Genomic DNA, 23584 nt, shown 5'->3' with positions numbered 1-23584 from the left:
AATGGTTTAAAATAGGGGGTCAAAATAATATTACAGGAGGTGATCCTGATAAAGGCACATTATAGACATGTATGGAAATATCACAATGAAACCGCTGGATAACTGTAACTTAGTGAGTTTTCACGTAGGTATGTACATAAAATAGATTGTGTCTTTGCTTTTCTTCACAAGAGACAATGCAACCCTCCATGTTGTGCTTTCTAACTTTGGAGAGTGATGCTGACACACTAAGACCAAACATAAAATTAAATCATCTTTATTGCCAAGAGTTAATTGGCAGCATTAAGGAGAAAAGGTCACCATTATTACCAAAGGCGTGCAAGGTTCTTACATACAGCTTTGGAATTGCTGCTGCCACATCACTGCTTAGGTTACATTTGGGTTTTAACTATTGGGATCTGGCACTGAAGAAACAAGTGAACAAAGAAGATGCAGTCACTTCAGTTGCAATCTTCAAGCCACATTAGATTCATGCAGCTAACTTTATGACGGTATCCTATCACTTAGGCTGTGCTTCTTTCTTCAAGGTGTTATAAGAATGAAAGGCCTAGAAGATATTTTAAAGCACCAGTCATCTCCTTCCGCTGTTGCAACATGAAAAGAGATGTTAAATGAACTATTAATACTTAGGTAAACATAACACATATTTCTTCAAGTAAAAGAGTCAATGCTCAAATCAATCCTTAGATATCAATTCTAAAGGTACACTACTTACAGCTTCCATGATAAGTTTTTCTCCCAGGGCATCCATTTCTTTTCTAAGTGCATTTAGTTCACTGGTAAGAACACCTTTATGATGTTCCTCTAGGTCCTCAAGGCTCTAAAATAAAAAGCCATGCTCAGTTAGAAACCAGCACTTTTCACTTCATTTTATGGACATGAACACCTACACTTAAAAGGAGTTAGAGATTAAAATTCAAGTGTGTTGTTATTTATTCCAAACAAAAAAATATCCCATGTACTACAAGAAGATCAATAAACACACTAAAGGAACCCAGAAATGTGTGACTGGGCCAAATATTGTCATAAAGGGAGACAAAACTTTGTTCAAACAGGACAAGGAACTTTGTAACGTCAAGATGGAACAAATAAAGAAAACGAGGGTAAAGTTGTTTATGAATAAATGCCATCATTTTGAAATCCACTATTCAACTTTCAGAGTTCAAAGTATTCTAGGAAGCAAAGCATGATAGGCATGGGAGTTACTTCAGGGAAACCTGTCAACCTGGAGGGATGGGAGGAAAGAAAGGATGGAGCAAATGAAGCTTTAAAGGGGGTGAATTGATGGGGGTGGTGGGAGAGGTAGATATCTGAATCTGTAAGAATTTAGAATGGGAAGCCACTGACAGTCTTGGACCGTGTGTTAGGAAGATAATATTGCAGACCGTGAAAGGACAGATTAGAGAAGAATGACCTAGGATAAAAGCTTAATAGCACAGGCAAGGAATGATGAGGTCCTGAACTAGGGCAGCACCAGTGAGAATTTAGGCAAGTACTTTACCACTTGAGCCACGCCCCCAGCCCAAGAGAATTTAAAGACAGTGATGAGAGGACAACTGCAGAGGTGAGAATTTCAGGGCCCACTGATAACTGAATGGGAAGGATCATGACATGCAGCCCTCTAAATAACAGCAAAGCCATACCTCAAGCGGTAACATTTAGCAGTAACTTTTAAAAGTCCTCTCTCATACCTGCATGTTAATTAATAAATGGTTCTCAGGGAGGATTAAAACAATAGGCCCGCTATGCAGAAGCACTTAAAATTAACCGTTTTCCATATAAGTGTGTCTCTGTGTATCGAGCATTCTGAATGCACAGAATGACTACTTTTCCTTTTTTTAATTTTTAGCAATCATGAATGACACAAGGGAGTTGTGTAGTGGAAACTATATAGATGGACATCGTGTACTTTGAAAAGTAGGTTGTTTCCGACCATCCCAATGAATTTGGAAGAGTGAAATTTTAACATGAACTGTGAACAAGACATATAAAATGCCTCCAAGAAGCAGCAGAAACAGAAGAGGAGGAGGATGGGAGAAAGAGGAGTAGTGGTACTGTACAGCATGTAATTGAATTCTAAGCACACACCTGCACAGCGTGTAGGTCAACATGTCTGAAAACAAGTTGCTGAGATGCACATACAACAATGGAGCAGTCTCAAGTCTCCATGCTGGCTTTTTTCCCTCTTATATGTCTGCGCCCTTTATTAAGTGGCCATATAAGCCAATCTGTTGTCCATTCAATAAGACAAAAAGCAAATGTGCCATGAAATACACAGGAAATCAAGGAAATATAGACTTCCTACTTTCACCTGCCGCTACTGTGCTGAAAAATGGATTATAGAACAAAGAGCTATGATGAAGCTGTGGATAAAGTTTCAGTTTCCTGCAGGACATGCCTATCTCTGGGTAAAAGGACCAATTTACCAATTCCCGTTTTGAATAATAGCGACCACCACGAGTGAATCCTAAAAGTAAAATTTCATCTCGTAGTTAGGTCAAACTGGAACAAGGATACCATATGGAAAATGCTGAAGAATTTTAGAGGTATAAGAACAATTTTGTTTAACATAAGTATGGAGAGAAAATCAGTTTTTTCACCTTTAAAATATACAGGGTATGATTTTTAAGGTGCTTTTTATAATTTATTCACTTATTTTTTGGCAGTACTAGGGTTTGAGTTCAGGTCCTTGCACTTACTAGGCAGGCTTTCTACCACCTGAGCCACTTTCACATCCACAGTATGTTTTCTAAGAATACAGAGTGTTACCAAATACAACAGACCTGCATGTACTGTCCATATAACTTTTCAAAGGCCCTCTTTTTCCTGTTATGAACACTTAGAGACAGAAAAAAAGCCTTGCGTTGCTGTAGAAATATCTTCTGCAAGTATAAAAAGAAAACCATGGAATAACAATCTGGGAAAAAATTAAAGCTTACAAAAAATCATTGCATATTAAATTTAAACATAATAGCTCGAAAAGAACATTTTTAATATTTTTTTGTTTAACAGACACTATGCCCAAGTTTATATAACTTGCATTTGCCAACACTGTAACAGAAACTATATAATCACCCAGTCTCCTATTCATTTAATAGGAAAGTGTCCTTCTTGACAATATTCACAACATACACCTTAGCTCTTGAACAACTGACAAGTCGCACATCTGCTGCCTCCAAGAATGCTGGACTTTCTATCTGTTCCTCCACCACTGACCTCAATATAATACCATAGATCATTAGCCGCTGTCTTGTGGAAGAACCCGCTCCATTCTGTCATTCCCAAGAACTTTGGAATCTACGTAACAGTTTAATAGCAAGGTCTCCTACAAGAATCCTATTTCAGAAATCATCCTGAAGCAATTTAAATACACTTATCGAAGGGCGACTCACTTGATGCTCAAAACAACTCCATGAGGGAGGTAGGGACTCTCAGTGTGTCCCCTTTCACTGAGATTGAAACAGAGGTGTACAACAATTAAACTTGCCTATGGCTTCACAACTAACAAAGGTCAAAACAAAGTTGGATGCCAAACTAGGGGTTCCCGAGTCTTGGCACCTGACACTGTAGTGTGTACTGTTTCTTCATTTTTCTCAGTGTCCAGCCACTACTTCCCTGCCTTTGCACGTCACTCTCTTCAGTACTGCAGCTCAGTAGTCTAACATCCCTTGAATGGAGCACTTGTCACTGCCCAGTACCCCAGTCCTATGTCCTCCTCACTTTCTGAGCCCCAGTTTCAATTACACTATAGTCAGTCAACAGACTTGGCTTGCATATATACCCTGCCCCCTTGTCCCTCTGTCCTGCTTGTTCAAACCACAACCTCTCAGACCCAGCCCTCCACCTGCTCTGCCACAACCATGCTGAATGCTCTCACTTTACATTCATGACCACTAAGTCATAAAGCTAGGCTTGACACTAACACTGCTAGCCCATACTCCACTGGGCCAATCTCAGCAAACAAGCCAGTGCCTTCTCCTCTGCCCTAAAGGCAGCACCCACTCTGATCCCTACCCTTACTTCTAACCGAGGATGGGAGAACGACCTTGCCATCGCACTGAGAAAGCAAAGCAACCCAAAGAGGACGTCCCGTGTCCCATCACCACATCTTCCACCCGCCTCTGTCCACATAGGCCCATGTCCTCTACCTTCTCTCCCGGAGGTCTGCATGAACTATTGCTACGGGGGACTAATAGATTAGTGAAGTATAAAGCTAAATAAGCCGGATACCGACAGCTAGTTTTTCTCCTTGTTCATAGACTTTCTTCACATCTTGATCCAACAACTGAATCAAAATCTTCAGCTGATCCAAGAAGTCCTTACAAAGCTTCTGACTGTAAAAGATGACAATAAACACTGGGATGTTCCAAAACAATAAGGAGAATGGAAAACACATTCAAGGCACAGTTGATTTGCCGTGATTCATACTGCCAATGGAGGAGGGGAAAAGCTGAGCAAGCAAAATCTCCTGAGGATGGTGAACCGCACTCGATGCATTTACATATTATTTATGATACAAGATTGACCTTTTTCTACAATGTTGAATACAGTTAACTACTACAGGACTAATGGTTTCAGACATTCAACTTTAATGCAGCAAGCACATTCATGGCATGAGTACAGATTTCCTGTTAAGCAGGTTCGACCGTAATGTGAAAGGACAAAAAGGTCCTCTTTGTCGACCCCTAGCAAATACAACTCAATTCAATTATGATGTCAGGATATAGGACAAAAGCAATTATTTCCTATAGAAAAATCAAGGCAGAGCCAGGTGTGCTGGTGTGTGCCTCTAATCCAAGCTACACAGTGAGCAGAGATGAGAGGATCTCAATTCAGGGCCAGCCTGGGCAAAAAGTAAGCAAGCCCTTACTTCAAACAAACAAGCCAGGCTTGGTGATGCATACCTAGAATCCCAGCTATTTGGAGGTGGAGATAGGAGGATCACGTTCTGAGGCTGGCCCTGAGAACAAGCTAGATCCTACCTGAAAAATAAACCAAACCGAGAGAGAGAGAGAAAGAGAGAGAGAGAGAGAGAGAGAGAGAGAGAGAGAGAGAGAGAGAGAGAGAGACGAAAATCTGAGAGTGGGGGACAAGTGGTACAGCACTTGCCTAGCAAGCTCGAGGCTCTGCGTTCAAACCCCAGTACCACCAAAGGGGGGTGGAGGAGATCAAAATAAAAATCAACCCAGATATGTTTCCCAATAGTGGTTCCAACAAATAGAAGCCACAGCTATTTCTTAAAGTAGCATGTACACATGAATGGGCACAAACAAATGCTACAAAGTATCTCATTCCAAAGTACTAACAAGCACACCTTCGCTCATGCTGGGTTGTCAGGCCATGGTCAATTATCTGCTGAATGGTATTGATAGAAGCATTGACTTGCATTTCGATACACTTTCTCTTTCTGATAAACAACTTCTCAAGGTCCTCTACATTGAAAGAATATCTGCATTAGCACTGATTGTCAACTCAGTAAGGTTAACGCTGGCTCAGCAGTATTGCAAAGACCCTTAGTATTAGCAAATAGCCATTCTTTCCAAAATCGAGAGTATTTGCTTCCTTTCTTTCTGTGAAAATTTATAGTGGCTACTACCTCAATTGGACATTTTCTCTTTGTAGCTCAATTTGTATTCCTTAGATGTAAAACATAGCTAAGGAAAAAAAGATTTCTATTGACCAAAACTTACAAACAGGGTCTCAAAGCAGCACTTAATTTCTTTATGAGAAAACATTTCCAGTGGCATATTGTTTACAAGCATACAAAGTATCCTCCAATTTGAGAAGGACACCTTTAGAGTGGTTACTGTTGGACAGCTTTAGGTAAACCTCGAAGTCAACCCAAAGGCACAAAGATAATTGCACGGCAAGATAACAAAACTGCATCTCAGTGAGGCTTCTAAATAAATCTGACAACAAGAAAAAGACCGTGAATAGTTTAAGACGAATCTGTTCAATTTCAAAATGCTGAGTATCCTTAAGACAGAAAATAATCAAAATTGGCTCTGAGTCTTTGTTCAGCGTTTGACCTTTCACACAGTTAGTGTAACTATTATCTGAGGTACCAATTTAAAACTTGGGTTCGATTGTGATCATACAACACCCCAATGCTAACAATGTTGACATTAGTTCACCACCACATACTATTTGTGTAATTTCAACAACAAGGAGACTGTTAGAGGATTCGGTCGGACTGCCCCACCCCACAGAAAAAAAACAAGACAGGCATACAAAATAACTGAAATGAAAATACAAAAGTCTGATATTGCAAAAAGACCTATCACTTACTATGCAACAAAACCTGGCATACAGAGCATTCCATCCAATTTTCTCCTAACATTTCACAGTGTATAAAATAAAAGCATTATTCTTACCTCACCATTGTTCAATAAGTACCAATTTGAGTATATAAGTTAGAAAATCTCAGCCAGGTGTGGTGGTGCCCTGCTGTGATCCCAGTGCTTGGGAGGCTGAGGAGGGAGGATCGATCGGGAGGCTGAGGCTAGCCTTGGCTACATGACAAGACCCTGCCTCAAAAAGAATATGCAACAAAAAAAACCTGTAAAACCGAGTAATAAATACTCACACAACACCCTGCGTATTTGAACAAGCCATTTAACACATTTCTGCAGTCCAGTGATTAACACTTCCTGGTATCAAATAGTTCTTTGGCCTGAAACAATTTCCTTAAACTACAGCTGTCTCCGAAAACATACCTTGAAAGCTTTGCAACATTTTCTCTAATTCGATCCTGTGAAGAAATCACATGAGCTTGTAGTTAAATGTCGGAAAAACACCGTGCTTGGTTTGGAAGAAGGGTCATATTCCAAGTGTAAGTTTACAAGAATAGCGTTAGGCGAGCAGAAGTCAACTTTTCTACAGCACTTCATCAGCAGGCAAAAATCACTTTAAACACCATACCCCAGATCTCGGTCATCTGGTTCTAACAAAGAACTGTCCTCCCCACTGCTAGCAGTTCCTGGGTTGTTTGCTGCATGGACAAGGAGAAAGAAGAGAACCGTTTACAAATCAAGTGTGCTCTTTTGATCAGCATCTGCCACGGAGGAGTGTCCTCATTATGGGGTTTCTTGGGCTCTTTCTTTGCCAGAGTTTTCAAAGCAGGAATAAATATATGGATGGAATCAGTCGTGTGGAGGACAGATGAAATTAGCCCAGGGCCTGGGAACATCTTCTGGAGGCATTTGTGCAGTGAGCCTGAATTTCAGGGTGAAAGCCATGGTAAACCATGTCCCCCTTCCTATGAGACCTGTTGGAGGTGAGGACTGCACAGGCCCAGAGGAGCTGCCTCATGAGCTCTGTGCTGGTGCCACACATGGGCTGGGAACAGCCAAGGGGAAACCTACTGGCCACAAGCAGGCATGAGAAACAAAAGGCCTGGAATCCCAAGCAAGGACCCTGGACGTAAGCTGCCCTCCTGTTCCCCCTGCTCAGAGATGAGCCAGACCTTCGTCCCCTGGGGGTGCGTGTGGGGGTGGGGGTGGGGGGAGACTAGAGTCCCAAGCCCCAGGCCAGGCAGTTTTTACCTGGGCTCTGGACTTCAGGTGCCGGCAGGTGCTGAACCTGCCTCAGGGCCCTGGCAGTCGTCCCCTTGACCTTCCTTGTGGGCGCCATGGCTGTGGTCTTCCAGTACTGGTCGGTCTTGGGAGCTCAAAGCCACAGTAAAGAAAGGGGGGTGCGGTGGAGGGATAGCTGGAGGTGTGGAGTGAGGGAGGGTTAAATGAGAGCCCTGGGGAAGGAAGGGGTGGCCGGTTCCACCTGGTGGGGTGAGATGAGGGCAGCGGTGTAGCGGGGGCACGGGAGCAGGGAGGGGCAGGGAGGAGGGTGCCAGTGTCCAGTCCTGTGTCTCCAGGACTGGATGCGCAGCTTCCAGTGCCCTGCAGGTCTCAGCCCCAGTCCCCTCTGCTCCTCCCCCTGTGGTGGGACAAAGTGGGCCACGCCCCTCGGTCCCCAAAGTGACCCCGTGGTGGGGGCTGGTCCCGCGGACCCATTGGCAGCCAGCCAGCCGGACAGATGACAGACCACCGGGGGGTGTGGGGAGGGGGCGGGAGAAGGGGGGCGGAGGCCGGCACAGCAACTATGAGCCGTGGCCAGGGGGAAATGATCCCATCCACACCTTGTCTGGGCACTCAGGCCCAGCACGCAGGTGTCCCGGTGCCGACGCCCCGCTCTGCCCCACACGGCCCCACCCGGCCCGGCCCACTCCCGTCCCACCCCCACCCCCACCCCCACGGCCCACCCAGACCCTCCGAGACCAGGCCTTCTGTCCGCCCAGACCTGGACTGCCGACGCCCTCAGGGGCCTCGCCAGTCCCACGCCTAGACGAGGCCCAGGGACATCGCCTCACAGGCCAGCCTGGGCTTTCCTTGAGCTCCACATCCGCAAAACCGTGTCGTCCACCCCGCTTCCCCACCGCTTGTGCCTACCCAGAGCAGAGAACCCGGCCGCCACCCACCACGGCGTCCCCGCGTCCCTGCCACCACGATGCTCCCTCGAAGGCCGAGGTCTCCTCAGTCCCAGGCTGCCGCGCTGCACACGGTACCAGCCTGCTTGGAGGCCTGGAGGGCGCAGGCGCAGGCGCGAGCGCCTTGCTGATTGGCTGGCGCCGTGCACGTGCACAAGGCGGGGCCTCGCGGGGCCACGCCCCCGGCAGCTGAGCACTAGGGTGGAGACAAGCAGAGTCAAGGCCTGACCAGCCCAGCTCTTGCTGGGGACTTGGCAGCGCTCCTCAGCCTGGCAGGCGACCCAAGGACACGGAGCAGGGGATCGACCAGCCCTGGACCCCGTACCCTGTCAGGGAAGGAAGGACAAGTGGACAGCGCCTGCCATCTCCTCTCTCTCGCCTCCTTCGACCCACCCTTCCCTGCAGAGGAACTGCCCTCCCATGGATCCTGCTCTGGTGTCTCACGTGTCCCCTCCCTTTGGCCGGCAGGTGGCAGCACTCCTGCCGGAATCCCTCAGGTCCCGCCTGCCCTGTCCATGCCGTCGTGTGCCACCCGCTATTCTGCCACCTCTGCCTCAGTTTGACCTTCTGTCCCTACCAGACCCGGTGCTGCTGCAGGTAGCACATTGCTCCAGTGTTCCCTGCGCCGTCCTGTATATGCTTACCCCTGTGGCTACTTCGCAGGATCTGCGTTCATCTTGATCCCTGTCCTGGCACTTCTTTCCTAGTTCGAGCCTTCTCCCCAGTGACGCTATCCACTTCTAACCTCTGGCTCCCGTGTCAAGGGTTTCACAGAGTACCAAGGGGTGGAATTGCTACAGCACAGGCTGGGAATATTCTGTGACGCCCAGATGCTTCGCATTTATATCCCGCCGGCAGGTGGACGTCGCCCTGTTGCACAGACTCACCAACACGTGCCCTACATGGTGATGGTTACTAAAGGTGGCATTTTCTAAGAGATGCAAAATGATAGCTCTTTTGTGGCTCTTTCTGCATCTGCCCCGTCGCTAACAAGATACATTGAGCTGGTTTTCATGCTTGTTGACCCCCATTTGTTGCCTTTCCTTCTACATTAAAATACCTGGCTGTTTTTCAATTTGAGAAGGTGTATTCCTTTCAGATTTGGAGACGTGCTTTAAAGACTGTGATATGAATCTTTATGTCTGTGTTTTCCTGGACTTTGCTTTTAAAAGTGTGTCTTTAATCTGTGATCATAAATTATCTGCATTTTCTATTGAGGGGTTTGGGGCTTGATTTTGCATTCTCAATTCTGTGTTCATCTACAAAGTGCTTTTTGTGTCATGTAGACATCCAGATGCCATTTTTCTTTCCCTTGTGGAAATTCAAATTTCCCCATCCTCTTTAGTCGAATAATGTATACCTTCCCACCATCAGGTCACTAGCTAAAAAGAAAAAAAATAGAGTCCCCATTGACTGGAAATGCTATAGTCTTACAATAGCCTGGGTTTCCGTGTGTTGTGCAGTCTGCTTCTGGACTGTCTCTCAGGATCCCTTGCTCTGTCTATTTCCATGCCAGAACCACAACGTTTGAATTAGGGAGGCTTTGGAGTATGCTGTGACATCTGGTAGGACTTTTCTCCCTCTGAGCTGTTCCATGTGTCCCCCGGTCAGGTGAGCAGAGATGTCCCTACCCACGGTCTAGGTTCCATGGCCCTCTGTCTTCCGGGACCCTCGTATTATCCATCCCTTTATTCATTATCTCTTTCCCTCGGGTATCTTTCTCTTTCCACCTCTCCCACTCACATCGCACGTCTTCAGATCTGCTCCACCATTAAGACCTCTGGGCTTTCTTCCCACCACCCTCCTCCCCTTAGCATCAGACTTTGACAAAGGGTCATCTCTGCTCCTGGCCTGGATTTCCTGACCTCCCAAGTACTCTTTAACCCACTGTAAAGCAGCCACGGCCGCCACATCTCTTCCCAGAGGGCCCTCACGCTAGAACCCCTGGCGAACCTCCATGGGAGCCAATCAAATGGACATGCCCTGGTCCTCGTCTCACTTGATTCTCAGCAGCGGTCGACACCGTTGGTCACTCTTTTTTGTTAGTTTTCTTTCCCCTCCCATCCTGCTGTGGCAGCCCAAACCGCTCGTTCCCTCCTTCTCTTCCTTGTGGCCACTCCTTGGTAACTTTGCTAGCTCTGCCTTCTCTGCTAGCTCTGCCTTCTCCGCGTGGCCCTTAGGTGATGGGATTTCCTGGGACCTAGTTTTACTCGGGTCTCATCTAGATTTGTACTCTCTCTCTCTGGACGTTTTCATACATGCCCAAGGCATACAATTACCATTTATGGACGTTTTCATACATGCCCAAGGCATACAATTACCATTTATACCACAGTGCCTCAAAGTGTGGTTCGTGGACCGGCCTGTATCAGAATCACGGGGAATCTGCTAAAACTCAGACTCCTTGGCTCTACCTGAGACCTCCCGAATTAACTCTCTGGGAGGGGACATGGACTGTGAACTTGAAATGACTTCTCAGGTTGCTGCCACACTTAGGTTGGAGCCTCTCTCTCACTGACTGCCAGTCAAAGACATTTACAGTGGCGGCTCAACATCTCCACCTGGTGGCTTTCTAACCCCTTTGTCTTATTTTCCAAACTACAGGCCTTGTGTGCACCCAGGTTAGAAGACTACTCCAAGTGTGATAAACAAGAAAGACGCAAAGAGCAACAGACACGAATGGAGTATCTGGTGCATGAATAATCATGATTTCAGTACACGGTTCTATGGCCTCTCGAGCACCAAAGGACTCCTCTATATTGAAGTTTTGAGGGCAAATCACATGGGCACCTTTCGATTTTCCCCAAGGACACGGAAACACAGGTATTGGCCGAATCCCCTCTGTGGATCACTACAAGTCTCTGACTTGTCACGGTGGTGCCAACGCACTGAGTGACTCTCCACAGTGAGCCTTCCAGAGGGGAGTTGAGAAAAAGCCTCTCTACCTCCCACTAATGATAGAATACAGGGCACGCTAAGGTAACTGAAATTCCACTTCGAAGTCTCCATTCTAACCAGAAGCTAAATGAGCTTTCACCTTGAAATGTTACAAAAATCTAATCTAGAAGGAAATGAAATTCACCCATAAATCCCACTACTCGGAAATGATACGCCATTTAAACATGGTGTATTATCTCCTTTCATCCTCATGTAAGCACACTGATATTTTGGGTGAGGGACCATGGAGGAGCACTCCCAGATTGGACATGGTTTCCTACAGTGACTTTTACTGAAGGTTACCTGTCCTTTCTCTCCTTTGTCCATGGTAAACATCTGCAGGTTTCCCCCTCCAGCACCTCGGCATTGTACTGCTGAAACGAGTGTATGTCATCGAAAAGGACAGGGAGATTTCGCCATGGGCTCCAGGAGATGATCCGTGGGTTATTTATTACAGGCACACCAAGATCCCATGACTCATCTCAGCACCCAGTCTTCAAAGAGCACCCTGTTGATACTCCTCCACCCACAGCATTGCCCACTGACTCCTCTACTTACCTGCACTCATGACCCAGTACTTTCACCGTCTCTCGGGAGCCTGGGCTGTCCAAGCCTGTCAAGGCCATGTGACAACCAAAACATTGCATGCTTTGTTGCCTCATTCACACTCTCAAAGAACTCAAGTGAGAGTCTGGCTTCTCGAGAATTTCTCAGGCGATGAAACACTGGTGTTGGATCCTGAGGTACGAGAAGGAGTTTCACAGATAAACCTGGAAGAAAAGATGATCCAAGCATCTGCTGAGTAAAGGGCCCTAGAAGATATGCGCAACGGCAGGAATGCTTAGGGAAATACAGATAAAACCGCAATAATTCCACTTCAATCCTCATCCCTCCCCCAACTGTCATTTCAAAAAGATATTAAGCATTGTTATTGGGCCTATGAAGAAATCCAAAGCCTTAGACAGTGGGGTTGGGGGTTCACTTAAAGTGCTGCAGCCACTGTGCGAAACAGTTTTGGGGTCATTTAGCATATGGGACGTGAAATTCGCATAATGATACAGGAATTCCACTCCTAGGTATACGCCCCCCCCAAAAAACCCCAGAAATGTGAAAAGAGTCATAGAAGAAAATACATGTACCTGAATGCTCACAGCAGCACTGATTCCAACAGCCGATCGGAAGCAGCCCAAATTATCAGCGAGGGATGAAAGGATCAGCAAAGCTGGAGCACTCACGCAATGGAGTATTAGGACGCCATTTACAGGAATGAAGTGCTGGTTCGTGTTCCAGCCGGGATGAACGTTGAACTCATTTTCAGTGAGACAGTCCAGACACAAAGGGTCACACGTTGTCTGTTTCCATTTATGTGGAATACATAGGCAACATAGGCAAACCCTACAGGTTATTACTCAGAAATTGGATTTTTGTTTTCATCTAACTTGAGGAGAAAGCATGACGGTGGTTTTAGGGGCTGGGGTTGGGGTGGTGGCAATGAGGAGCAACTGCTTGATGGGTACAGGGTTTCCTGGGGGCCCCCGATGAGCATGTTGTGTAGATGGACAGAAGTGATGATTTCACAATAGCAGTGAATTTACGCAATGCTCTGTTTAAGGTGGTTAACTTTGTTTTGTGAATGCCACTTGAGTAAGTGACTATTAATTAGAAAACCACGACAGTTATTAGATGAATGTACGAAAAGTCTTGAGGACTTTTTGAAAACCCTGAGCGATAGATTTCATATGACGCCCAGCTATGCTTTCGTACGGATATGGCCTAAAAAAATAACTCTGCTCTTGAAGCCAAAACAAATTCTGAATTGTGGGGGGGGGGTTCCATTTTTGCCAGTCTCCTTACAGTCAGCCTGAGTAGTAGAGAGCTGGATTTTCTTAGCTACTTCTTCAATCAACCTCCTGCAATGTGCTGTTTATAGCCAAGTGCCCAGAGGCTGGGGGATTCAGAGATCCTGAGTTGGAGAGGGAAGAACGCACCAGCCCCAAAAGGTTCTCATGGCCATCTCCCCAGGGTTTGGGGAGTGACCGTTTAGGGTCTGCCAGAGACCCATTTTCTCCTGTGATGCCTCGTGAACCCTTTTGAGCGTAGACAGGCTAGCAATTCATTTGACCAAAGTGGAGGCTAGGAACAGAGACGTTAGGGTACGCAGCTGTGAGTGGCAGAGCTGAGAGTCCACCCCTTCATCAGATTTCAGAAACTCTCTCTGATTTGAAAGGATGGATAGGGAATGCACCCCTGCTCTTTGCCCTCCCTGGGAAAGTAGCTAGTCCAGAGGGTCGACCCTGAGATTGGTCTGTCTTCTCTCCACCCGAGGAACCTGGTAGAGCCCTTCATTCAGTGGTGCACAGGTACAAATTGAGCCCAGCTTGGCTGCCCTGTTATGGATGGCTTGTGGAATCTAACAGTCTCCTTGCTCTACGGTCCCTGTGTCCCATGCTGTGCTGGGGCTTCCTGCAACCTCATGTGCAGAGAGCTGATTCTGGCCCCACCCACCACTTAGCGTTCAGGGAGGGGTGGCTGTTGGTGGCTTGCTGGTGGCCATGGTGGGAGAATTTACACCATGGAAACAGTAAAAGCCTGGCAACGAGAGGGGCGCCCTCCCTCTCCTGGGCCTGTTTCCAGTACATCTCTGTGTGGCACTGACCACAGCACGTTGGCTCTACTACGGAGAGGGGCAGGGCTGAAGGGGTGCATCTCAGAACCTCTCTCTCCCCATCTCCCACCTCTCTCTCCCTGTCAGTGCTCTCTATCATGGATGCCAGGCTCCAGGCAGGAGGTGTGTGCTGTGACCCAGTGATAAGTGACCTTTGTGGGAGCGAATTAGGCACGGGCCCAGTGAATTCAGGTGAATGTACTGAGAAGATCCCAAGTGGGAGAGGTTTAGCCCCATGCCTCCAAAATCCTAGGTCTCGGGCGCTTCTCTTTGCAATGAATGTCATGTGCTGAGCCTCCTATGGAGACACCCAGGACCAAGTGTAGATTCACAGTCCGTTGGGCGTGCCAAACCCTGACTTTTGGCTTTGCGTTTTTCTGGCATACAGGTGCTTTGTTTCTGCTCTGCAGGTCACTTGGGTCATTCATTTACCCTATTTATTTATTTATTTATTTATTTATTTATATTTTGTCTCCCTGTGTAGCTCAGGCTGGCCTCGAACACCACACTCCTTTGCCTCAGCCTCCCGAGTGCTGGGGTGGCAGGAGTGCACCACCATACCCAGCTTGAAGGTCAGTTTAAAGTGACCAAAAGGCCTTGTTGATCCCATCTGCACAAGGGCAGCTGACCTCTTGTCTTCTGGCAGGTGGAAGGGAATCCCTCTCAGGACCTGGATCCTGAGTCTGCCTCTCTGTGGAAAACAGAACCTGTTGTCCCTTGACTTTCCTTTCTCCAAAGTCCATTTTGTGACAACTCCCTGCTCACAATGCCTATTGTGTAGAGAATTTTCGGGAATGTCTCTGATACTTCATTCATGCATTCATTCATTCGTTGGACTGGATCAGGTGTAACTGACTGAGATGGAGAGCAGCCATCTACGGTGTCTCAGAAGGTGTATGAGCACTTCCTGGTTTCCATAGAAAGCTCACTTCAAGGACATGATTGGATGACACTCTGGTTTCTGTGGCAACCGGGGCAAGCCATTCCTTCCTGGTGGCAGGCACGTATCACGAGGACATTCACAGACTGGAGAGATGGAGTAACTAGAAACCTGAGGACGAGTAGGTATCTGCTGTCAAGGTGAGTGAGTGTGAACGTGAGTGTGTTTTGGGAGTTGGGAGTGGTGTGTGTGCTCTTTAATGGGACACTAAGGGCGTCATCACCCAGGCCCGGCTCACCGTCCTGAGGTGACACCTGATGTGTGAGGCCTTTTCACCTGAGTTCTGTAAAGCCAGGGTCCCCCAAAGTATTTTTGGGTCTATGCCTCTGTTTGGCAAGGATTGTCGTGTGTGCCCTTGACGACGGCTACTTTATTCATTTCACAACGCCTTATCGCAGGAAGTTATTCCGTGTGCGCGTGATCTGAGTGTGAAACTTGAAGGCAGTGAGTAATGGGACAAACGGCTGGGACTGGAAGATCCCGTGTAATGTAATGGGCCTAACCCAGGGCTGATCCTGGGAGGCTGGTCGGGAATGAGAGGACGGATTACCTCCCTGTCAGCACACCGCAATTGCTGTTCAGTAGATTAAGCTAAATCGGTATGGCATAAGCACCTTCACGAAGGGTCTGAGTTTTCTGGGTGGGCCTGTGGAACTGTGTGCTGGGGTGTTAGTCTCTTCTACCACAGAAAAGCCTAGGCTTTGTGCGACATGCTGCTGGGGTCTTTGTCAGGATCTGTGCCTTAGGGAGAAGCAGCCTCTAGGTCCAGGGTACTGAAGTCTCTCAGCTCTCAGTCTACTACTACCTGCTGCTCCCTGACTGTGGGACTCTGTCAGACCCATTGTATCTCAACCAGTCAGTCTTCTCTCTCTCTCTCTCTCTCTCTCTCTCTGTCTCCTTCTCTCTCTGTGTAGGTCTCTGTCTCTCTCTGTGTAGGTCTCTGTCTCTCTCTGTGTAGGTCTCTGTCTCTCTCTGTCTCTCTCACACACACACCACACCCCTCTATCTCTGACTCTCCATTAACTCTACATCTGCATGCCTACCTATCATACCTCCTCCTGTCCGTAGCTCCATCCATCCATCCGTCTACCCACCCTTTCATCCATCTGCCTACTTACCTATCTATCTCTCTTGAGGGAGAGCAGACGGCTGTCTCCCCATCACTAGAGAGGATGAGCAGAACAGCACAAGCAAGGGCTCTACGCATGCCCATTAGAAGGTGTTTGGGCATGGGCCACAGTATGTGGTGAGAGGAGCAGTTAATAATTTGATCTAGCACATTCCCCTCTTGTTGTCCCTCTGCAGGAGGTATTGCCATTGTAACCTGAAAAATAACTGTCAATGGCATTTTGATTGCCTGTTGAAAGTACTCTGTTAAAGTGTTTCATACTTGAAAAGATGTGGCCAAATGGTAATTCTGAATCTATTTAAATAGGTTGCAAAAATTTATGGCCTTGTAAGTACCTTACAGAAATATACATGTATAAATGGAATAAAATTCCTGGAGCCTGTGGACTCACACCTACAAAAGAATTCCTGTGTGATTGAATTACAATTGCTTAATAGCCGTCCTATTTTGTATATATAAATATTACTGTTACCTCAAATTTTGTTGAAGAGAGAGCATAAGGCATACTAGGAAGGACCAAGGGTTTTTGCTAGTTGAGATAATATGTGTAAATGTTGTACAGGGTTTCCCTGTAGGATTTCAAAATCAGCTAAGAATAACATGCACGCTGGAAGCAGAAACACATGCGGGACTGTGTGGAGGCAGTAAGCATGTGTTGCACACATGCACGCCGGGCATCTTGTATTTCTAACAGTGTGTGTGTGCACGTGTGTATGCACTTGGGGTGTGGTGGGCTTTTGGGTGCTTGAGCACGCCGGCTTAGTTGGGCGAGCTGGATGAGGGGACACTGAAGCAGCTGAGTCACCTGTTATTCCTTCTCACTCTTGCTGTGTGTCCTCAGATGACCCACATCTGTGCTTGACAGCCCAGTACTCTGTGTGCTCAATCAGAGCCCGCCAAACCTGTCCGATCACACACACTCATCCAGGAAAGGTTTATTGCACATTATTCCCCAAGTGAGTCTATTTCTCCCTCATCAGACTGTTCATATTACACCTACGAGCGTATGCGACCAAAGACATGCATACATGCGTTTATGTAGGAAGCAACTTCTTCACAGCCAGGTAGTCATGACCCGAAACATAGCAATGAATTATCATACACGTTTGTACAGTGAATGGATAATAGAGAAAAGTGGAATGCATCCAACTGAGTGTTTAGGGGTGAGAAGGTGGGCAGAGAAGAGTGGTCTGTCTTCTACATTTGTTTTGGTGGTACTGGTGTTTGAACTCAGGGCCTTGTGCTTGCAAAGCAGGTGCTCTACCACTTGAGCCGCACCTGCAGTCCATTTTGCTCTGGTTATTTTAGAGAAGGGGTCTCACAAACTTGGGCTGGAGCCCTGATTCTCCTCATCTCAGCCTCCCAAGTAGCTAGGTTTACAGACGCGTTTCTGTAGTGTTGGAATTTTCGGCAGATATGATTTGGAAAACTTACGGGAACCTTGGGGCAAAGACATTCCCAGATCTAATGCAGGAAAACAGGCGTTCACAAGGAGATGTGTCCCAGTGTGCTCCTGGGTTAGGAACTCTGGCCTCACGTGCCCTGTGTATGAGGGTGCAGTGGGACGTAGAGGCCGTGCTTTGGAAGTACCCACATCCTCACAGTAAGAGGGAGAGGCTGTGATGCTGTGGTGTGTAGACCCCGTTATTTTTCTTCCTGTGCATTTCATCTTCTCTGCAAGCCCAGCTGACGTTATTCGAGAATCAGAGAAACCCTGCTTTTGTTTCTCGCGCGCACACACAGCACCTAGACTGCTAGTAGGAAAGCCACACGTCCATGGTAGATGCTGTCTGAAAGGAGGAGGCCCCACTGTTCTGAGGGCAGAGACTCGCCTTCAGCCTCCACAAGCAGAGGGAATGGGGTGGAACTGCGGTGAGATGCAAAAGCGGGAAGAAACTAGACATCTCCGTTATGGATGGGATTAGCATTTGACTTCGCTTTCACAAAGCATGTGCTCTGGAGTTGGGAGAGGGAGAGCCAGCACTCGGTCATCCCTTAAGTGGCAATGGTTTCCCATCTGTTTTGGATCTTCCAGGTTCACGTTAGAGGGAACAGGTTGGGGGCCCGGGGGCCCTGAATCCCTGGAAGAACGGTGCAGGTCAGAGGCCCGGAGCGGGACGAAGGGTCTACAGACAGGCAGCCGCAGCCTGGCAGTCCAGAGAGCCAGCTCAGAAACCAGACCTGCTGGGATCCACGTGACCCCGGGTAAGCCTTTTCCACGTAACAATCATTCGCATACCAGCATTTCCCATTGACTTTTCGGGGTGCCGTTTCCTTTGCTCCTCACTGCCTCTGAATATGGCATCTCCCTGATGCCCAGTGCATGTGTGCAGTAGATGTCCTCAGGCTTCCTGGGGTGGGCGGGGCAGAAGTAGCATCCCAAGAAAGAAAACATGGAAGCATCCCTCCAGGGGGCAAGCCCAAGCCAAGCCACAGGCTCCGAGCGTGCAGTACGAGAAATGGGCCCCTGACATGACGGCCACCTGCAGGTCCCACTAGGATGCTGTCCGGTGTGCAGTGTTTACAGCTGGAAGAACAAGTAGGGTTTGCAGAGGTATGGGAGCTCGCTCCTCTGGTGCCTTCTGTATGTTTGCCCCAAGGATGTGCCATTTGCCTGCCTCTCTCTGGAGGACACATTTTTGTATTTCCCTATTTTCTCTCTTCTCAATCTCACTGAGCAGGGGGCTTCTACCTTCCACAAAAGGGAGATTCTTTTCTGACACATTTCTGCTTTCCCTTCTCCAAATTCCAGTGCACTCCTGCATCCCCACTGACGCCCCATGTGCAGGTGTCTCGGCAGACTCAGGAGGGAGGAGAGCTGAAGCAGGCTGCGAGCCCCAGTGGTCCTAGGCCAGAGGAGAGCTGGGTGAGCTGCAGTAGAAGTGACTATGGCAGCCAGGAGCCTCAGGCTCTCTTAATCACCTCCTGCCACACGAGTCCAGTCACGATGGACGCTGCCGAGTACGTCCTGTGCAGATGGAAAGGCCACTTGTGGCCAGCAAAGGTATTGTCCAGATTGGGGACTTCAGCAACAAGTGATAGGGGAGGGCTGTTTCCCCTAGAAGTTGAAGTCCTCTCCACAGATGAAAAGATCCAAGTGAACAGCACAGACATCACGGCCCTCAGTGTGTCTAGAATTGAAGCCCTGGCCTCCTCAGCAGGGATGCCCTTGGCAGCCACTGACCCACCAGGAGTCGCCACATGGAAGGACACTGCCCCATCAGGACAAACAAGGGTGTACAGAAAGGCCCTTAGAGTGGCACTGGAGATTGTGCACGGGAGAATGGCCTTGGGTCAAGAAAGAACACCGCAGGAGCACGGGACCCCTCTGGCGTCCCCAAAGGGACCGGCAGAGCCAGCCCACTCAGGCCCTCGCCTTCGCCCTCGTGGTCACCTTCGCCCACGTGCTTGCCTCTGTGCCAGCTCTTGCCCTTGCTCCCACCCGTGCCCATACCCTCGCCGTCCCAGGAAACATAGGAAACAGAAAGGGACCCTCCGTAGGAGGCTTGGGCAAAGGGGAGGCCCAAGATCCCTGCTGGTGCGGCTTCCAGAGAAGGAGGATGCCCCGCCTGGTGGGGCAGCCCAGGTGCACACAGCCGTCAGCCCTGGTGCAGCCGAAATGCAAGCAAAGGCATCCCAAAGTACCAGTGCGCCCGCAAACTCCCTGACACCTTTAGGAGCTGCTGGTGAACAGCAGGGCAAGAACAAGGCGGGCCCCTCCACACTTGTGCCCTCAAGTCCCCCCGTGGTGGGGGAGGGCGTGTGGGCTAAGGAGGAGCAGCAGGCCCCCACCGGGCCCAAAGCTCTGAAGGAAGAGGCCTGGGACCCTTGGCCAGGGACTTGGGCTCCTGTGCCCCAAGGGAGCACTACCTTCCTGAGAAGCATGGGGGAGGACCCTGGCGAGGGGGCCTCGGAGCCAGGCTTGGAAGGGGCGGCGGAGTCGCCCGAGTCCCAGAACCCGAGCCTGCATTACTCTCTCCGGATTGCAAACAGGAAAAGGAAGCACCAGCTGCCAGCCTTTGAGAGAGGACGAGCAGAGCGTGCACCTCAGGTGCGCTCAAAGGCTGCTCAGACCTTCGCCAGCATTCCCAAGCTCTGCGGTGGACTAGACGGGCGAACCGTGAGCAGGGCTTTTGGCCAGGAGCCCGGTGCCGTTGACAGAGGAGCGATGGTCTGGTTTCAATTCCAGGATCATCCGTTTTGGCCGGCCGTGGTCAAGAGTGTGAACAAAGCCACCCAGACAGCCAGGGTGCTCTTGATCCAGGCAAGCCTGCGCGGGGACTGCAGGGGCATCCGCGTCCCTCTGCGCAGATTAAAGCCCCTGCACTGCGATGAGAGATTCAAGCTCCTGAGGCGAGCCAGCAGAGCACACCTGCAGGGCTTGAACTGGTGCTTCTCGCTGATTGCCCACTACCGGGAAGGGGTGGCCCGGGGATCTTTCTCAGGCCCCTTCCTGCACTATTACGCCACCGACGCCAGCTACCCAATTCGGAAAGCCATCCAAGAGGGTGACCTGCGAGAGGGTGACTTCCCCAAGGTGAACTATGCCGAGCTGGACGATTCCGAGGAGGAGGAGGAGGAGGAGAAGACATTCCTGGGCAGGAAGGGGCCCTGCAAGAAACTTCTCCCCGACCGGATGAGGGCCGCGTGTGACCGACACAACCAGAAGCTGGTGGACTTCATCGTGAGGAGAAAGGGGGCCGACCCCCACCTCCTGGACATCGTGAAGGGCTGGAAGCCGTCCAGGTGGCTGGCATCCTTTCTGGAGACAAGCAAGTGCATGCTCTGCATCGAGACCTACCTGGAGGACGAGGATCAGTTGTTCACCATGGTCAAACATTTACAAAAGATCTACGAGCACACAGACGAGACCATACTCGCTATGATGAAGGGCGACAAAGTAAGATTCGTGGTGGAAGTTCTGCTGCCAGAAGCAATCATTTGGTCAATTGCCGAACTGGATGGAGTGGACTACAAGGAAGCAGAAGAGAAGTATCTGCAAGGGCCACCTGTGCACAGGCGTGAGAAAGAGCTATTTGACAAGAATATCTTAAAGGAGAGGAGGAGGAGGAGATCAGCAACCGCCAATCAGTCCTTCAGGTCTCCTCCTGCACCGCTAACCTAGGAGAGGGTCCCTTCGCTTCCCTCACCAGGTGGCATGCCTGTCTGTCTGTTGGAAATGTGTCACCCCCTCTCCGTGCCATGTACCCGTGTTGTGCAGATTTGAGTCTCTGTTCTGTTTGGATCCCCCTCTTCGTGTCCCTTCCTTTGTGTGGGCCTCCTTCGTTCCTTGACAGTTCTTGTTCCCAACCTCTTCCCCAAGTATTTGGTCCAAAGACTGCAACCGCTCTATGTCCATCTAACCTGCCGGAGGCCTGCTGGCCAGAGTCTCTGAGGAAAACACCACTGCTTCTCATCATCACTTCACCTTTGACACACTTGGCATTTGCCAGTAAGATGTGTGCCTGTTTGCTTGCTACACAAAAAGGCACTGGTGTCAGCTATTCAGCAACAAAAAACTTTGCAGACCTTGTCTATGTTTTCCCAGAAACCTCTGGATCTTTCATTCTTCCGGAGACACATGGATATAAACTGTTGGACTCTTTCTTAAGATAATTCCTGAGTTTTCCCTGCTAGGCCTCTTTTTTACTTTTTTTAAAAGAAAAAAAAAACAGTTCTGAGGGTTGAAACCAGCGGCAGGGATAGGTTTTCAGTGCCTTCCGGTACATCTTCAAACACCCACTTTGGGTTCCTGGATCTGCTGCTTGCTGTCCATACGGGGTGGGGGAATCATCAGCGTGCAGTGACCGTTTGTCAGCCTGGATTGTTAACTCCGTGTGCCCCTGAAATTCCACCTCTGAGAACGGCCCTTCAAGGGCTGACCGGCTTCCTGAAGCACACAGGCCACTGGCTGTCTTCATCACAGGCCACTGGGTCCTCTTCCCATGGCCTTCTGTCCCCAAGTGCAATGCACCCGGTCAGCCTGTTCAGGGGCTAGCTACTCTGCACCTGGGAGTCCCGGCTGGCTGCCGAGAAGCCCATCCACTGAGGACAAACTGCTGGAAAGCAAGCACTTTCTCCTGGATCCTGAATCCCCTCAGACGAGGTCGTTTGTTTCAAGTCACCTGAGCTTTAGCTGTTGTTCAAGGGCCAAGCTGGGCACCTTCCCACAGCACCTATGCACGCGGGTCAGTCAGTAGAAATGTACACCGGCCGGTCATGCTGCCCGTGCAGTGCATGATATCTGGGGCTGCAAACTGGAGAACAGCCTCTAGAAACAGCCTCCGTTCTGTTCAATGTGGCCCCTTTCTGGACATAATTTATGTACTCCATTAAATGATGTGCTGTGAAGCCCACGGATCCTGATACCCCCTGGAAACAGGATGCTTTTGGAGAATAAATGTGAGAGAGCTGGTTTATGTTTACAACTGCCTGTGAAAATAAACACTAAGGGCTTAATAGGATCCGGAGGGCATTTGCTCCGTTCTCATGGCGCTGTGCTATGTGTTCAAGTGGCAGGTCTTTGTAAAATTAGCAAAGTAGCCGTCTGGAGTCACAAGAAAGCCATCGTGTCTTTCACCTTGAACTTCTGCCCCACCATACTTGAGACTGTACCACATTATACATAGAGGAAAATGGATAAATGCACCTCCAAACCCTAGCAGGTCAGAGATTATGACCCTTGCGGTTGTCACTTTTGAAGACTCGTTTTGAATTTCATTCTCATTCTAAATAAACGTTCACAGTCACACTCGGTGTCTTGTGATTTTAGATGTGGATCTCCCCAATCATGTGAGCTCCAGGCCTAACTGACCTCCGCTTTGGCCTCCTGCAGCCCATTTCTGGACTCTCCTTGAGCCATCATCTTGGCTCTGGGAATTAGGAGGACTAGAGCGCTTCCTTGCTCAGCGGGGACCCCTACACCCAGGACAGCAGACTCGAGTTGTCTAGGACACCTCCTTTCTCTGAGTCCAACACACTCCCAACCTCAGCTTTCTCGTGAAGTCATGTTGGTGTCTGGGTTCTAACATGTTCTTTGTTGCCACATTCATTCATTCATTCATTCACTCATTCACTCACTTCTTCATAGGTCAGAGAGCAAGCCAGATGTGGATTAAGGCTCTGCTCTGGAAGGTAAACTGCAGGTGCCATAGAAAGGGCTGGAGCTCTTGTGACGCCGGTGACAGTGTAGTTGCTAAGATCACAAGGATGGACTATTTTATACTCTTAGTGAGAAAGCCCTCATGTGCTGACTGACTACATGTAGTTGGAACCAGACTCCCAGGTTTCCCCACATTTGTGAGGTGAGGTCAGGGGCGTCTGCTGGTTGGGGCAAAGGGAGGAGAGCTGGTATCTCTGGGGGGTCATTTACACCTGAGAAGCATTCTTGCCTGGGACAAGCCCCTACTGTCCTCCTCTTCGAATCAGGCT

At 48.8% G+C, this 23584-nt stretch overlaps 2 protein-coding genes across 2 annotated transcripts; one reads left to right on the top strand and one right to left on the bottom strand.

Annotated features, from left to right (window-relative positions):
- Positions 1-259: 259 nt before the first annotated feature.
- Positions 260-8579, bottom strand: LOC141419541 (synaptonemal complex protein 3-like). The gene is made up of 9 exons (XM_074062446.1): positions 8474-8579; positions 7545-7710; positions 6922-6991; positions 6717-6751; positions 5315-5432; positions 4235-4334; positions 2784-2882; positions 716-820; positions 260-584 (listed from the first exon to the last, which is right to left on the bottom strand). Exons 2-9 carry the CDS (start codon positions 7630-7632, stop codon positions 531-533), a joined length of 669 nt encoding a protein of 222 aa, XP_073918547.1. The 5' UTR covers positions 7633-7710; positions 8474-8579; the 3' UTR covers positions 260-530.
- Positions 8580-19570: 10991 nt separating this feature from the next.
- Positions 19571-21726, top strand: LOC141419540 (PWWP domain-containing DNA repair factor 4-like). Its single transcript, XM_074062445.1, has one exon. It carries the CDS (start codon positions 19773-19775, stop codon positions 21276-21278), a length of 1506 nt encoding a protein of 501 aa, XP_073918546.1. The 5' UTR covers positions 19571-19772; the 3' UTR covers positions 21279-21726.
- The last annotated feature ends 1858 nt before the right edge of the window (positions 21727-23584 follow it).

The sequence above is a fragment of the Castor canadensis genome, chromosome X, assembly GCF_047511655.1.
Source record: "Castor canadensis chromosome X, mCasCan1.hap1v2, whole genome shotgun sequence".
NCBI classification, from domain to species: Eukaryota; Metazoa; Chordata; class Mammalia; order Rodentia; family Castoridae; genus Castor; species Castor canadensis.
The sequence above is the reverse complement of the archived record's forward strand: the minus strand, read 5'-3'. Positions and strand labels throughout refer to the sequence as shown.

Excerpts from the sequence above, each read along its gene's own strand:
- LOC141419541 (XM_074062446.1), bottom strand. The coding sequence starts at position 7,632 with ATGGCGCCCACAAGGAAGGTCAAGGGGACGACTGCCAGGGCCCTGAGG. Across the intron at positions 6,992-7,544 it reads ACCTGAAGTCCAGAGCCCAG|CAAACAACCCAGGAACTGCT; the intron begins GTAAAAACTGCC and ends TTGTCCATGCAG. Across the intron at positions 4,335-5,314 it reads ACAACCCAGCATGAGCGAAG|TCAGAAGCTTTGTAAGGACT; the intron begins GTGTGCTTGTTA and ends CATCTTTTACAG.
- LOC141419540 (XM_074062445.1), top strand. The coding sequence starts at position 19,773 with ATGCAAGCAAAGGCATCCCAAAGTACCAGTGCGCCCGCAAACTCCCTG.